Source organism: Tachysurus vachellii, chromosome 14 (assembly GCF_030014155.1).
Source record: "Tachysurus vachellii isolate PV-2020 chromosome 14, HZAU_Pvac_v1, whole genome shotgun sequence".
NCBI lineage: Eukaryota > Metazoa > Chordata > Actinopteri > Siluriformes > Bagridae > Tachysurus > Tachysurus vachellii.
Genome location: NC_083473.1, coordinates 22,592,318 through 22,607,317, shown reverse-complemented (window position 1 = coordinate 22,607,317; position 15,000 = coordinate 22,592,318). Strand labels below are relative to the sequence as shown.

At 43.0% G+C, this 15,000-nt stretch overlaps 1 protein-coding gene across 4 annotated transcripts in view; it reads right to left on the bottom strand.

Moving 5' to 3' along the window:
- myo9ab (myosin IXAb) overlaps positions 1-15,000 on the bottom strand; it is a 107,383-nt gene that overhangs the window by 902 nt on the left and 91,481 nt on the right. For 2 of the 4 annotated variants that reach the window (XM_060887535.1, XM_060887533.1), the window contains exons 24-44: positions 14,933-15,000; positions 13,736-14,779; positions 13,467-13,554; positions 12,986-13,192; positions 11,116-11,216; positions 10,900-11,006; positions 9,214-9,434; positions 8,978-9,094; positions 8,694-8,882; positions 8,565-8,612; positions 8,337-8,448; positions 7,604-7,665; positions 7,294-7,486; positions 6,972-7,100; positions 6,780-6,885; positions 5,513-5,644; positions 5,307-5,430; positions 5,033-5,086; positions 3,733-3,920; positions 2,477-2,619; positions 1-50 (exon numbers count right to left, since the gene is read on the bottom strand). The exon at positions 1-50 is cut by the window's left edge and continues 902 nt beyond it; the exon at positions 14,933-15,000 is cut by the window's right edge and continues 246 nt beyond it. In XM_060887535.1, the coding sequence (XP_060743518.1) occupies positions 1-50; positions 2,477-2,619; positions 3,733-3,920; positions 5,033-5,086; positions 5,307-5,430; positions 5,513-5,644; positions 6,780-6,885; positions 6,972-7,100; positions 7,294-7,486; positions 7,604-7,665; positions 8,337-8,448; positions 8,565-8,612; positions 8,694-8,882; positions 8,978-9,094; positions 9,214-9,434; positions 10,900-11,006; positions 11,116-11,216; positions 12,986-13,192; positions 13,467-13,554; positions 13,736-14,779; positions 14,933-15,000 (3,483 nt within the window). The remainder of the gene's footprint in view (positions 51-2,476; positions 2,620-3,732; positions 3,921-5,032; positions 5,087-5,306; positions 5,431-5,512; positions 5,645-6,779; positions 6,886-6,971; positions 7,101-7,293; positions 7,487-7,603; positions 7,666-8,336; positions 8,449-8,564; positions 8,613-8,693; positions 8,883-8,977; positions 9,095-9,213; positions 9,435-10,899; positions 11,007-11,115; positions 11,217-12,985; positions 13,193-13,466; positions 13,555-13,735; positions 14,780-14,932) is intronic. The other 2 variants (XM_060887536.1, XM_060887534.1) reach the window with 2 other exon arrangements.

Below are 15,000 nucleotides of genomic sequence, written 5' to 3'. Positions count from 1 at the left end.
TCTGCTTTTGGATTCTGACTTACGAGAGCGAATGCTGGAGCAGCTTTTATCTGAGAAGGAGATGAGAAAGCAGTTACAATGTACAGCAAGGATCACACACAATACACAGAAACTAGCAGTCACTTATTTAGCTGTTGTGTGATGGAAGTTTCTCTCACTCTCTCTCACTCATTTTCTACCGCTTATCCGAACTACCTCGGGTCACGGGGAGCCTGTGCCTATCTCAGGCGTCATCGGGCATCAAGGCAGGATACACCCTGGACGGAGTGCCAACCCATCGCAGGGCACACACACACACACACACTCTCATTCACTCACGCAATCACACACTACGGACAATTTTCCGGAGATGCCAATCAACCTACCAGAGAACATGCAAACTCCACACACACAAGGCGGAGGCGGGAATCGCCCCTGAAGTTTCATTTGTTCTTATTTAAAATTCTTGAACAATGTAAGATAATGCTAAATGCAGGAAGATCTTCCGAGTTACAAAACATTATTGTCCGGGAAATTGTTATTACAAGGAACTTTTAGTCGTGAAAAGTAAAATCTTATCTTTAGTCTCCATCTGGCTCATGTTCTTACGGTGCAAACCATATATCTGAATAAATGACTTGACTTGTATTAACATGCTTATAACATCACTTCTGCTCCGTATTTATAACAACAAGGTGTGTTGTTTTTTCTCCAGACGTGTCAAGGCAGGATTCTCACAGTGTGAGACATGTCTACGCTGACAGGAGTGTTCTCTTCTCGAATGACAACGTCCCAGTCCACAGAGCAAAATGAGAATATTTTAAAAACGATTAAGAAAATTTGCTGTTTGATTTCAGGGAAAGTGTCGAAATATATTTTAAACTGACCAACAACTTATAAGGTATTTAGTTTTCTCTCTCGTGCCATTTTGCCCAAGCCGTAACTTGGCATCTTTTCTTGTCTGCAAGTTCCTTCATGTTTGTGGTGAGGTTCAAAGCTGCGGAAACTCTCAGGTTAGAGTGAAGGTGTGATCAGTGAGACCAAATGGGTGCACGGATATTGTTATTTAGTTGCAGCAGGGAGGTGGTGCTGGTGCTCACAGCTCTAAGCTGCACGGCATATGATGCAATGCATTATGGGATTTGTATTACGAGTGGTGTGCGTGCAATTTACCTGCGGGCTATTAATTAAATACATATGAATTTATTTCGCTACTCAAGCAGTTTGTCTGCTTCTTCTGAAGACAAATCTATTTTTCTCTCCATTCACTTGTCCTAGTGGACAGCAGAAATGATATATATATATATATATATATATATATATATATATATATATATATATATATATATATATATATATAAAACCGCCTATAAACATCCCCTGGTTGAACCGATTATACTTTAACATAGAAACCCCTGGTATAACCGCTTATACTTTAACCTGGTGACCCCTGGTATAACCAAGTGTTATTTTTTGTTTTGTTATGTTTTATAATTCTTTCTTTATCCATTTAATAATTATGTTTTCATGTATTCTTATTTTTTTTTTTAATCTATCGATCCATTTATTTAATCATTCTTTATTTTTTACTCTTATTTTTCCCATCGACCCCTGGTATAACTGCCTATACTTTAACATGGAGTCCTCTGGTTTAATCGCCTAGGGACAGATCATGTTGGACGTTTGGGGGACAAAGTTAGGGAGGCCAGATTAAGATGGTTTGGACATGTTCAGAGGAGGGACAGTGAGTATATTGGTAGGAGAATGTTGGACATGGAGCTGTCAGGCAGGAGGCAAAGAGGAAGGCCAAAGAGGAGGTATATGGATGTAATTAATGAGGATATGAAGCTAGTGGGTGCAAGTGTTGAGGATGCATTAGATAGGAATAGGTGGAGAGAGATGATTCGCTGTGGTGACCCCTGAAGGGAAAAAACGAAAGAAGAAGAAGAAGAAGAAGAAGACTCTAACATAGAAACCCCTGGTATAACCGCCTATACTCTAACATGGAGTCCCCTGGTATAACCACCTAGACGTTAGCATAGGAAAAGAATAACACCCTTTTAAAAAGGATATGGGTTTATAGCCATCTGTGGCCTGCACTCAATGAGGAAGAAGAAAGCATGCAGTCCGTGAGCGTCACAGCAGATGTAGACAGATGTGGTGTGTTTGGTGGTTCTGTGATCAGGGGTTTCTACTGACATGCTTTTAATTTTTATCAGAGACCAGTTCAGTATATTTGTGCAAAGCTGGCCTTTTTGTTTAATAATTTATTTATTTTACTTCACTGCCATCTAGTGGCCTTTACTTGTACATACAAATATACATGAATGCAAATACAACTAGTTCACAATAGACCATCAAAATAAAAATAAAATAAAAACAGTTATAGTAGTAAGTTGGAATTAAATAGAAGTACATTTTTCAAACCTGTATAAGTCTATTTGATCTGTATTAGATGACATGCAGATTTAGTGCCATAGCTGAAGAGTTGAGTTACCCCAGGCCTCTGATGTTGCTCCTTCCTGTTCTGCTATGAGGTTCTCTGAACTGTCTGCTGTTCCTATAGAAGCCTCAGATTCCAGCAGCTCATCATCAGATGTGCGTGGCTCCAGTGCCAACATTTCAAATGTCAGCTCCTCCCTGTCACGTCACATACAGGACAAATGTTAGAACCAATTGGTCTACAATAGGTACATACTGAAGTCATAGTCATAGTCTCTCACACACACACACACACTCTCAAACACACACATTCACACTCACTCTCAAACATTCATACACTCTCACACACTCTCACACACACACACACTCACACAAACTCAAACACACTCACACACATACACACACACTCACTCACACACACACTCGCACTCACACAAACACATTCACACTCACTCTCAAACATACATACACTCTCACACCCTCTCAAACATACACACACACACTCTCACACATACACACACACACTTAGACTCTCACTCACATACACACACACACACACACTCTGACTCACACTCTCTCTCTCACACACACACACACTCACACACGCTCAAACACACTCACACAAATACACACACACTCTCAAACATACATACACTCACACAAACACTCAGACTCTCTCACAAACACACACACATTCACACTCACTCTCAAACATACATACACTCTCAAACATACACACACACACACTTAGAGTCTCACTCTCACACACTCGCACTCACACAAACACTCAGACTCTCTCTCAAACACACACACACATTCACACTCACTCTCAAACATACACACACACTAAGACTCTCACTCACATACACACACACCCACACACACACTCTGACTCACACTCTCTCTCACACACACTCACACACACTCAAACACACTCACACACATACACACACACTCACACACACTCTCACTCACACAAACACTCAGACTCTCTCTCAAACGAACACACACACACATTCACACTCACTCTCAAACATACATACACTCTCACACACTCTCACACATACACACACACACTAAGACTCTCACTCACATACACACACACCCACACACACACTCTGACTCACACTCTCTCTCACACACACACACACACACACACCTTCAGACTATAGTCTTTTTATTTTGTTTGTTATCATTTCTTATAAATGCATTGTACAATCTGGCATGCCAATAAAGCTATTTTAAACTGAATTAAATTGAGAGAGAGAGAGCGGGAGAGAGAGAGAGAGAGGCAGAGGGAGAGATACTGACTTCTCTTTCTGTAAGTTTTCTATTTGCTGAGAAAGCACTTGTTCTTCTTGCTGTAACGCTGTCTGTTGCTGGTCGCTCAGTCCTGCCTCCGTCTTATCTTCAACTGGCTCTTCACTGACTACAGGTGACAGCGGGCTCGTGGGTGGAGAAGGAGTCAGGGGACTGCTTTTAGAAAACCGACTTTTAGCCTGATGGATTGAAAGAGAGGGGGAGAGAGAATGAGAGATGAAAAGAGGGAAAGAAGGTGAAAGAAAACGCATGTTAAGTATATGTGGTCTACAGAGAAAGAAAAATAAACAGCCCAAAGCTCTACATACACCAATTAATGCTAAAAACACTTGCAAAAAGAGAGAAAATACAGTTAAATTAATTCAAGCATTTAAGCAAATTGGAAAGTAGCTTGAACACGAACCCTTACCGTTTTTTTCCCCTCTATAAAAATGTTTTAATTCCTCTTCAAATTTCAAACTTAAAAAAATCTTGATTTATTTAATACAAAATTATTGCTCTAGAGTTTATCTGACGTGTAGAAAGCACAACGCTAAGCAAAAGCAACCCTAGAGACATTTTTGAATGCACTGGTGTGTAGAATTATTAAGCTGAGAAGCCAACGTGTGGAAAACAATAAGCAAACAAATGAACCGAGTGGTAACATCAGAGCAGCATGCACACGGTCCTACGGATCCTTCTCAAGTAGTACAAAGCTGGATTTGGTCAGTCTTAGCATAGCACCCAGCTGAACACGACTTTGTTTAGTGACAGGTTAGTCACAGATTAAGATTATTTGGGATTATGAGGACACTCGTAGATACAGAAAGAGATTACAGACACAATAATTCAGATTTAGTGATAATTCATCAATGGATTAATTCAAATATCAATACAAGGTAATTGCCTGCATTTAATTTCCTTTTGGTTTAAAAAAAAATTTACTTATTATATTCGTCACAAGAACGGGTGAATATTCCGACACAAGAGGAACATGTAGACATACAGCGATCTCGTTCTTCCGTAAATCCAGCTTTGTAATTAATCTTACGGCTGCGAGACAAACCATGTGGACAAGAAACAATCAGCCTGCTCAAACACTGCCTACTGGACATAAAGGCGGTCAGTTTTGTACATCTAGTTCATTTAACAACCAGCTAATCTATCCGTTAGAATCCTCGCATTTCTCAAAAAGCAAACAGGTGACAAGATGACGAAGGAATGACAATGTTAGCGACAATGCTACACTGATAAGCTGCCGATTACAAGGACTGCACAGCGTTAAGGGATTACAGTGCTCAATCATACATACCGAGGTGGCAGTTCGGCTCATGCTCATAAACCTAACAGCGATTAGTACAGGCTTCTGAAGGAGGGATAAGTGAAGGGAAGAGGGGAGAAAGGGATTATTCGGATGCGAACTTCTCCAAACACGTGCGGAAAAGTGATTTCTTGCCATGTACCTACAGTATATATGCAGCGGTTCGTTAAAAAGGTCAGGATTTAAAATATCAATACAAAAGAAAGATGATCTACAGAACTGGTTCCTGATCAGTCTGAGATTTATCATCGTTACTAACTCATACCATCGACCTCCTGATGTGCGTGAGACGGATCTTGGCTTTGCTCTCGGCGAACTCCAGCGTGCTGATGTCCTTCAGTCTGGATCGGTATTTATTCACCTGTTCACAGATGATCATCTCCACACAGCTGAAGCACAAATCAACAGTGTTAAAGACAGAATTCGGATCATCCGTCATGCATGTATACGAACACACAGCTGAGGTCTTACGCTGTGGTCTTGCCAATGTCCTGTACACTCTGGAGAGGGTCAATGCTGTCAGGACATCGCAGGATACATGGAGCAAACACAATGGCCAGAGCGTTAGCGCTCATCCGGTTAGTTTCCTCCTGCAATGAGATCCTGAAAAACATGTATACATTAAGGGAAGAATCTTTTCTGTCTACCAACAGCACGTTTATTCCTTAACTTAAAGGTGGGGTGTCCGTTGTTTGAGAAATGCTTCAGAAAACCGCCAAACAAAACAAAAATAAAACTAACGTGTAGCCAATGAGCAGAAAGGGGCGTGTCTTGTCAATATGGGCGGAGAGAGTGTTCAGTGCGCATGTGTGACATTAGCATTGTTTTAACATTGGCATGGAGGATAAAAACAAAGAAAGAAAGAGAAGAAAGACTTACGATAAGGTAAGAAGTAGGACGTGTTAATATAGGATCAGCTTTCCAGCGCTGGAGAGAACTGAAGGAGCAGGAAGGCCTGCGATGGGACGCCGAGGCGCTTTTTTCCTTCTCGATAGGTGAGTAACGTTGGTTTTACTTTGTTACACAGAACTAATATATGCCTTTGTCCTTTACATGATTATGCTTGTGTGTCATTTTTGCTTGTTTGTTTATCTACAATCGTATTGTTCTTCCCTTCAGCTATGATAAAGACACGTTTCTTTCCATTAGTTGCCTGGGTTACGTATGTATGTGTGGGCGGAGCTATCAATACAGGGGTGGGACCCATTTGGGTTAGGGGCGTGTTTGTTTTGGTGATTTCAAATGTCAACATTGGCTTTCAAACAACGGAGACCCCACCTTTAATATGATGCAGAAAAATGCTTGCTTATTTGCATGTAATAACCCATAAGTTATATTAACTAAGTGCAGTTACTGGCCATTTTGTTGGTAAACCATGTGCATAATAGCAGGAGGACCTCAAAGAGACCCCTGGGAAAAGCTAAAACTAAAACTACTGATATTTTAACATAATTATGAATACTTAAATTACTGATTAAAAAAAGTACAGACATGAGAGCATGTTAAATCGTGTTAAAAGTTAACTGTGACTGTTCCATTAGTTTCCACAATTTCTTTGTTCGATCTGCAAGTTCATTAGCAAGCAAACAGACAACACTTGGATCTGTTAGTAGATCCGTTTGGGCTGTTCTGGGATGGTGTTGTTGAGTTTCATGCACATTTTCACTCTATTGTGAAGAAGAAGGACGATAAAGGAAAGCGAAATGTTATAAGGGAAAACAGAACGTCTTTGCTTTACCTGACTAGGTGAAAGATGAGTCTTTCCAATGTGCTCAGGTGAGTCCTGCTGAGCTGATCGATTACAGTATACACACCTTTCACCACTTCTTTCTTGTCCTGCAAACCTGTACCAATAAACATCGCAATAAGCTGCAGTACGAGTACCCGAAGGAGCCATAAATACATCGGTTATGTCCGTCAGTCATCCTACCAGTTGCCCTGAGGAACTCCTCATAAAGTTCAAAGGTCATGAGAGGATTGGGAAGATCCCGCAGCCACTGCTTCAACACACTGGCAATAACGTGGATGTTATAGTCATCCAGATTCACAGCAATAGCATCTGAAATAAGAACCAGCATGATGAATTTTTATAACCAAGCTTCTGAAGATTCCTGTACAAAGGTGCTGTAATTCATGCTGACATAAAATCCCTGAAGCATTAAAGCCATCGATCATTTTTAAGGAAGCATTAAACCGATCCATACAGATGAGCATTTTGTCAAAAGGACACAAAGGAAAGCTCAAGTATCGACCTGTGTCCAGTCCCATCTTCAGCTCTTTGATTTTATTGGTTGATCCTGACTTCCTGTAGATGCCTTCTGTGTAGAGACCATGCATCTCTATGTAATTGATGAGCTTCTCCACCACCAGAGGTACAGCTCGGTCATCGCTGGTTAATTGAGAGAGCTCCACGCCAAACTGCCGCGAAGACAGTTCTGGATCAAACTGCATGCAGGCAAACAAACAGATCTTGTGGATAAAATGAAATCCTTTCACTCTGGTTAAAGAGATCGTTCTGAAGCCTTCTAAGCTTGACAGACCGATACACACACATTCTCTTACCTTTTTGCTACATTTAGTCGTCATCCTTAAGCAGCACTTCCTGTGACAGGCATAGCGACACACTGTGATAGAAAACAAAGCAACATCAGCGTCAACATCTCACCACTGAACAGAATGACATGTGAAGCATGGTTAAAGTGTGGAGAGAGTAGAAGAGGTCGGACAGAAGGACTGGGAAAGGGACAGGAAAAGAGTGTTACATGTAATGAAAATAATTCATGGACAGGGTTAAAGGGAGCTGATCTGATTACCACCATCAGAATTACATATAGAGGGATTTAGATTGACTGTAGCAGTGAGGAAAAGACACGAGGCAGAGATAGAGGTAGCGGAGTCGAGGATGTTGAGGTTCTCTTTAGGAGTGACGAGGATGGACGGGATCGGGAACGAGTTGGCTGTTTCAGGGACAAGGACAGAGAGGATAGATTGAGATGGTTTGGACATGTACAGAGGAGGAAGATGGTTATATTGGTAGAAGGATGTCGGTGATGGAGCCGCAGGTACTGTAAGAGGTCAAGAGGAAGGACAAAGAGGAGATATATGGATGTGTTAAATGAGGATATGAAGGTAACCGGTGCGAGAGTAGAGGAGGCCGAGGATAGAGTTAGGTGGAAACTGATGATTCGCTGTGGTGACCCATAATGGGAAAAGATGAAAGTAGAAGAAGAAGAAGAAGAAGAAGAAGAAGAAGAAGAAGAGGAGGAATATGAAATTAGCTTTCTGTAACACTCACATTTGCAGACACATGCTCTGTCCATCATCCAAATAAGAGAAGAGCAGTACTCGCAGTATGTAGGGATGCTGTACTGAGTGGACTTGAAAATGTGACCCAGATGTTCCTCCACCTGCAGAGATTTAGTGTCAGCTTACTGTTCAGGGTTCAACAGATAAACACACTATTTACTGTGGCTGGATTACGTCACATCTGGCTAAAAGAAAAAAGCATCAAGGACCGACTTACGATGTCGGCCTCCTTTTTCCTTCTTTTCTTGCGTTCCGGTTTGGGAGCCTGCAAAACAGCACCATTGAATCGGAGATCACGTCTAAATGGATGATACTGTATTTTCCAGAGAAGGGGCACAAACTTTACCTTGCTGACGGTGCCATGCATGGGTTTGTACTCGGTCACAAACTCATCCAGGAAGACTTTAAACGTGTTGACCCAGACTTTAACAGGTGATTCTGACCAGTCTCTCTGCTCCAGACGCATGGTCTTCTCCAGAATGTGCTCAAACAGTGCATACAGATCCTTATACCTGATGCTCTTACCGTCGTCCATCTGTGACACAGAGGTGAGAAGAACCACAGAGCAGAGCGTGAGATAAAGCAGCACTTTTTAATACACACTAATCGTTTGACCGGTGAGATTCTTACAGCCAGCGCCGTGGAATACGAATTGAAGATATTGAGACGAAACTCTTTTAGAGCCTTCTTAAAGACCACATCGACAGGCGTGTCCTTCTTACTGTCCTCAGTCTCCAGATCATTTATCTGTCACATAATTCAAGAAAATTAAGATTAAAAACTTTAGACTTGTATGATGCGTGATTATTTATTTATTTATTTTCCCCCCCCGAAACCGCGACTGGCTTGAAGAATCCGAAATCTACCTTCTTCATCAGGAAGTCGTTCATGCTGCAGTAGTCTGCTGTGCTAGTGAGGATGTGGAGAGAGTCGTTCTGCCATGGAGACGGTTCCTGAGGCATGCTGCTAATCTTCAAACTCCGCCTCCTTTTCATCGTCATCATTCTCGTTTCTGGTTCCCTGTTCTCTTTACTGTCCCGACCACGACCTGCTGCCCTGCTCTGCTCAGGACTGGCAGAAGGAGAGCCTGAGAGCAGGAGAGAGAGAGAGAGAGAGAGAGAGAGAGAGAGAGAGAGAGAGAGAGAGAGAGAGAGAGAGAGAGAGAGAGAGAGAGAGAGAGAGAGAGAGAGAGAGAGAGAGAGAGAGAGAGAGAGAGAGAGAGAGAGAGAGAGCATCAGAGAGAGCCCGTGAGAGAGAGAAAGAGAGAGAGAGAGAGAGAGAGAGAGAGAGAGAGAGAGAGAGAGAGAGAGAGAGAGAGAGCGCATCAGAGAGAGCGCATCAGAGAGAGAGCATCATAGAGAGCCCGTGAGAGAAAGATAGAGAGAGAGAGAGAGCATCAGAGAGAGAGAGAGAGAGCATCAGAGAGAGAGAGAGAGAGAGAGAGAGAGAGAGAGAGAGAGAGAGAGAGAGAGAGAGAGAGAGAGAGAGAGCATCAGAGAGAGAGAGAGAGAGAGAGAGAGAGAGCATTAGAGAGAGAGAGAGAGCATCAGAGAGAGAGAGAGAGAGAGAGAGAGAGAGAGAGAGCATCAGAGAGAGAGAGAGAGAGAGAGAGAGAGAGAGAGAGCATCAGAGAGAGCCCGTGAGAGAGAGAAAGATAGAGAGAGAGAGAGAAAGAGTGAGAGAGAGAGAGATAGAGAGAGAGAGAGAGAGAGCATCAGAGAGAGAGAGAGAGAGAGAGAGCATCAGAGAGAGAGAGAGAGAGAGAGAGAGAGAGAGAGAGAGAGAGAGAGAGAGAGAGAGAGAGAGAGAGAGAGAGAGAGAGAGAGAGAGAGAGAGAGAGAGAGAGAGAGAGAGATAGATAGAGAGAGAGAGAGCATCAGAGAGAGAGAGAGAGCATCAGAGAGAGAGTGAGAGAGAGAGAGATAGAGAGAGAGAGAGCATCAGAGAGAGCCCGTGAGAGAGAGAAAGAGAGAGAGAGAGAGAGAGAGAGAGATAGAGAGAGAGAGAGCATCAGAGAGAGCCCGTGAGAGAGAGAAAGATAGAGAGAGAGAGAAAGAGTGAGAGAGAGAGAGATAGAGAGAGAGAGAGAGAGAGCATCAGAGAGAGAGAGAGAGAGAGAGAGCATCAGAGAGAGAGAGAGAGAGAGAGAGAGAGAGAGAGAGAGAGAATAACTGACCACCTGACTCTGCTGTATTATGCTGCAGTATAAAAGATTTATACATTCTTCTTTGCAAATGTTTAGCTTTTCCAGCCAATATGCAAAGCCTGAATTCTGTACATAATATTTGGGAAAATTATTATATGCAAATCTTTTCTAATAGATTAAAAGCTTTCTACTTTTCTTCCCTTTTTTTTCCTTCCCCTTGATGTCCGAACAGCTGAGACATGAGCTATCTTCATTTTTTTAGGTTGATGTATCCTGAGTCTGTAAGCTAGTGAACCAGTGTTGATGTATTGGTTGATAAAGACTTCAAAGCACTTTTGTACGTCGCTCTGGACGTCATGAATATAAAAGTAAATATAAATGTATTGTGCTCCTTTTGCATTCTTACCATCGCGAGTCTTTGTAAGATCTGCATCTGCTGAGTGTCCCCTGATGGACATCTTCTTATCGGCTTGCTTTCCCTTTCCCCAGAAGCGCATCTTACCCCTCACCCCACTGAGCAGTCCAGTCGGTAAAACAACAGAACAACAGAAAATGAATTTGTACGGAGAAGAACACGATCGCTCTTAAATCTGAAAAATAAGGCGGTGAAATGAGTTCTGACCTGCCGTCAGAGTTAGATGAGGACTTTCTCAATGAGTCGAACTTTCCCAGATCTCCCGAGGACATGGTCTTCAGGAGCCGCTTCTGCTCTTTCTGAGAGGGCTGTGAAGAGATGTAGAAGTGAATAAAGGCACACATTCAAAGCAGAATATGTCAAATTCATTCATTCATTCATTTTCTACCGCTTATCCGAACTACCTCGGGTCACGGGGAGCCTGTGCCTATCTCAGGCGTCATCGGGCATCAAGGCAGGATACACCCTGGACGGAGTGCCAACCCATCACAGGGCACACACACACACTCTCTCATTCACTCACACAATCACACACTACGGACAATTTTCCAGAGATGCCAATCAACCTACCATGCATGTCTTTGGACCGGGGGGAGGAAACCGGAGTACCCGGAGGAAACCCCCGAGGCACGGGGAGAACATGCAAACTCCACACACACAAGGCGGAGGCGGGAATCGAACCCCCAACCCTGGAGGTGTGAGGCGAACGTGCTAACCACTAAGCCACCGTGCCCGCCAATATGTCAAATTATACAGGATTAATCCATGTTGCGTTTGATGTATTACTCCATTGGCTGCTCAACAGCGCCCCCCAACGTTTGATGTATTAAAGGCACAATACATACATTTTTACTGCCCCAAAAGGACACACCCATCCCACCCACCTGATTTCTATTGACTAATGAATTCACAGGTTAAAGTTCACCTAGCTAAAGCACATCCAACTACTACTAGAAGTGAACAAGTGTCTTTTAGATCCTTTACAGTTCAGTGTTTTCAGATCCTTTATAGTTTTCAGCTGGCTCCTCTTCCACAATGTACATATAGGGCACTTATACAGAACAACTTACACCTTATCTCATTCGAGTTTTACGGACCTTGCTCATGGGGCACAGCAGCGGCAGCTTGTTGACATGGGATTCGAGCTCATAACCGAGCTCACTACGGGCCAGTAGTCCAACACCTTTACCACTAAGCTACCACATCCACAATGGTTTAGATGTTGGCACTTTTGGATTCTCAGCCCAGTGTAAACAGCTATAATTCCTTGGTCAATCTGCATCTGCTCAGCCTCTCACAACGTGTAAACAGCTCCTCTACAAAGCAATGCTCATAAACCCATAAACCTCTTCTTCATGTCTCACCACATACACACCACATATCTAAACGTTGCAGAAGTAGAAATCAGCATTAAGAGAGAAAAAAAAGTGAACGTTTAAGAACCGGCGAATGGGAAAGAGTGGAATTCCATGCAAGAATGAATGAGAGTTAAACGGTAATGAATGTCTACTCCATGCAGTTTAGCAGTGTCAGAAGTTCATCTAAAGGTCAAGCACTGAGATAGATCTTCAGCGAAGAGTCTCTTCATCCTCACAAACAAGAAGAAGTAGGGTACAAGTTCACTCTAGGAAGGCTGGGGTTAAAAAGTAACGGGTGTTAGACGTATCGCTGGTTTATTAGAGCAAGAACACCCGCTATAGAGCCAGTGGACAGAGCAGGAGGATCAACCAGGAGGAGTTTAGAAGAGAATGCCTCTTTACACCAGACCAACATTCCCTAACAAACACAGATTTACGATGATGTCCGATCAAACGTAACTGTCCACAAAGACTAGATTCTACTGACAGCGTGATGACTGGAAGCTTCCACTATTTTAAATGATTATTTATTAATTATTTGTCATCCTTTTTAAGATTACCAGACTTTAAACAGTACACGTGTGGCATTTGTTAGAGAATGTTGACTTAGTGCTAACCATAGACCAAGATTTAGCTTCAGTCGTTCCAGAGGCAAATCGAAGGGCACTGGGCTTGAAGTGAGCTGAAGTTTAGAGAGCCAGTGCTGTGGCTCAGTTTACCATCTCTGAGTCACTGTGGAAGTCTTGCTCAGTGCTGGGAGAGTCTGGACACTCCGGGAGGGGCAGTGTGTGAGAAATCACAGGTGTGTACTCATATTCTTCATCGTCCTCGTCATCGGTATCGGCCTCAGTGCTACAGGCACGGCTCAGGAAGTCAGAGCGGGTCCGAGACATGCGGGATTTCTTTTGGCGGCCAGCTCGGGCCACCTGATTCGGTACAAAGCGATTCAGTCCGTCAAAACTCAAGCAAAACATCTTAAGATGAAGATGTTTAATGCAGAAATGATTAAGGCACTTGTGAATTTTTAAATTCATCATTAAACACTATAAAAGACTTTGAACATTTATGAAATCACAATTTAAAAACATGCAAAAAAAAAAAAAGGAACATGCATAAAATAGGTAACGGATTTGGATCATACTAATTCTGATGGAAATAAAAGGGAATTAGTAGGTACAGTATGTGAGATATGATTTTCACCTCTCTGCTCTTCAGAGATCTGAAAGCCGACGTTCTTTCTCTTTGTAAGGTCAGAGAACGTTCCTGGTTTGCCAGGTCTTTATCGGATCTGAGGGGGGGAATAAAATAATACATCTCTGTAGGTAATCAAGAATAAAAATGAAACTGAACAATAGGTCAAATTTATCTGGTCCGTGGTGAAAAACTCTGGTGTAGGGGTTAAATAGTAGAAGCTTTATTTCCACTTTGCAATGCCGGTGTGATCTTTATATTTATTTCGGCACACTCACTTGGAAAACGTCAGCCGGCTGCGTTTGGGAGAAAAGGCTAGGCTCGTGGCTTTCTCCTTCATGCTGAAACTGAGAGCCACCGTCTTCTTCTGAGCTTGCGTTTTGACTTCATCCTTCTCCTTTTTGGGCTGTGAGGTCATCTGTTGTGCCGTTATCCTGTTTGGGACAGATGACGGTGCTGGAGACGGCTGGACGTTTGGCTGATTCACAGGAGAGTTTTCAGGATGTACGATTGACGATATGCTCTTCTGCTGGCCACAGCCTGGTTTCTTAGCTTCCTTCTCTAAGCTCTCGAGAGCATCCAGGCTGCTGTAGACAGGCTGCCTGTCTACAGGATTCTCTTTCTGCATGCTGATGACAAACACCAGAGACTCCTTTTTCTCTCCGACAGACTTCAACTTGGACGGTGTGTGTGGCTCACTGCGCACAGGACTACTGGCTTCATCAGATATATAGAACAGAGGCTTTGAGGTGCTTTGGCATGCGTGCACTGGACTTGATTTAGGAACCGATTTGAGAGCATGTTTATTCTCTTCAATTACCGGTGACTGATGATTAGGCAAGGGATCATGATGTTGTAGGTTCGTTGCATCCAGCTCCATGTCATTAGCGCTAAGGTGCTCAAAGCTCCCTTGGCTGTCTATAGAGCTCTGAAGGGAGGCAGATGAGAGGAGAGGAACAGCTTTTGAAGAGGCTTTATTTTCTGGAGAGACTGGTTCGTCTGAGAGGGGAAGTGTATTGGATCGCACCTTCAATAACTTCAGACTGAATGTTGCCTGCTCCAGTTCTCTCTTCCTCCTGCTCTCTCGCTTGGCTCGGCTCTTAAGAGTGCTGTCATCCAGAGGTCTGGAAAGCTCTGATGGCAGGGTCTCGGTATCCATTCCGCACTCCTGTGAATCCGTGGAGCTTTGCTGAGATATCTGGGAGTCTAAGCAAGTTGTCTGGGAGTCAGAAAGGTTTTGGAGGTCGCGTGAGATATCTTTTGCATCATCTTGTCCGTGGTCTGTTCCAGCACTCTTCTTTTCTGCTTTCAAGCTTCTATACCTGGAGAAATGATGACAAATTAAATGAAATTAGGGTTTATTTACTGTATATATATATATATATATATGTATATGAATTGAAGTGACTACAGAACATACTAAAAAACAGTAAGCTCTCATTATTATTCTGAATCGGTTACAAACAGCGCTTTACCTCTGCCGAGCCTGATACCCCCTCCAGGCAGTCTGCAGTGTTAAGACAGCTTTGGAGAGCTGCCAGTA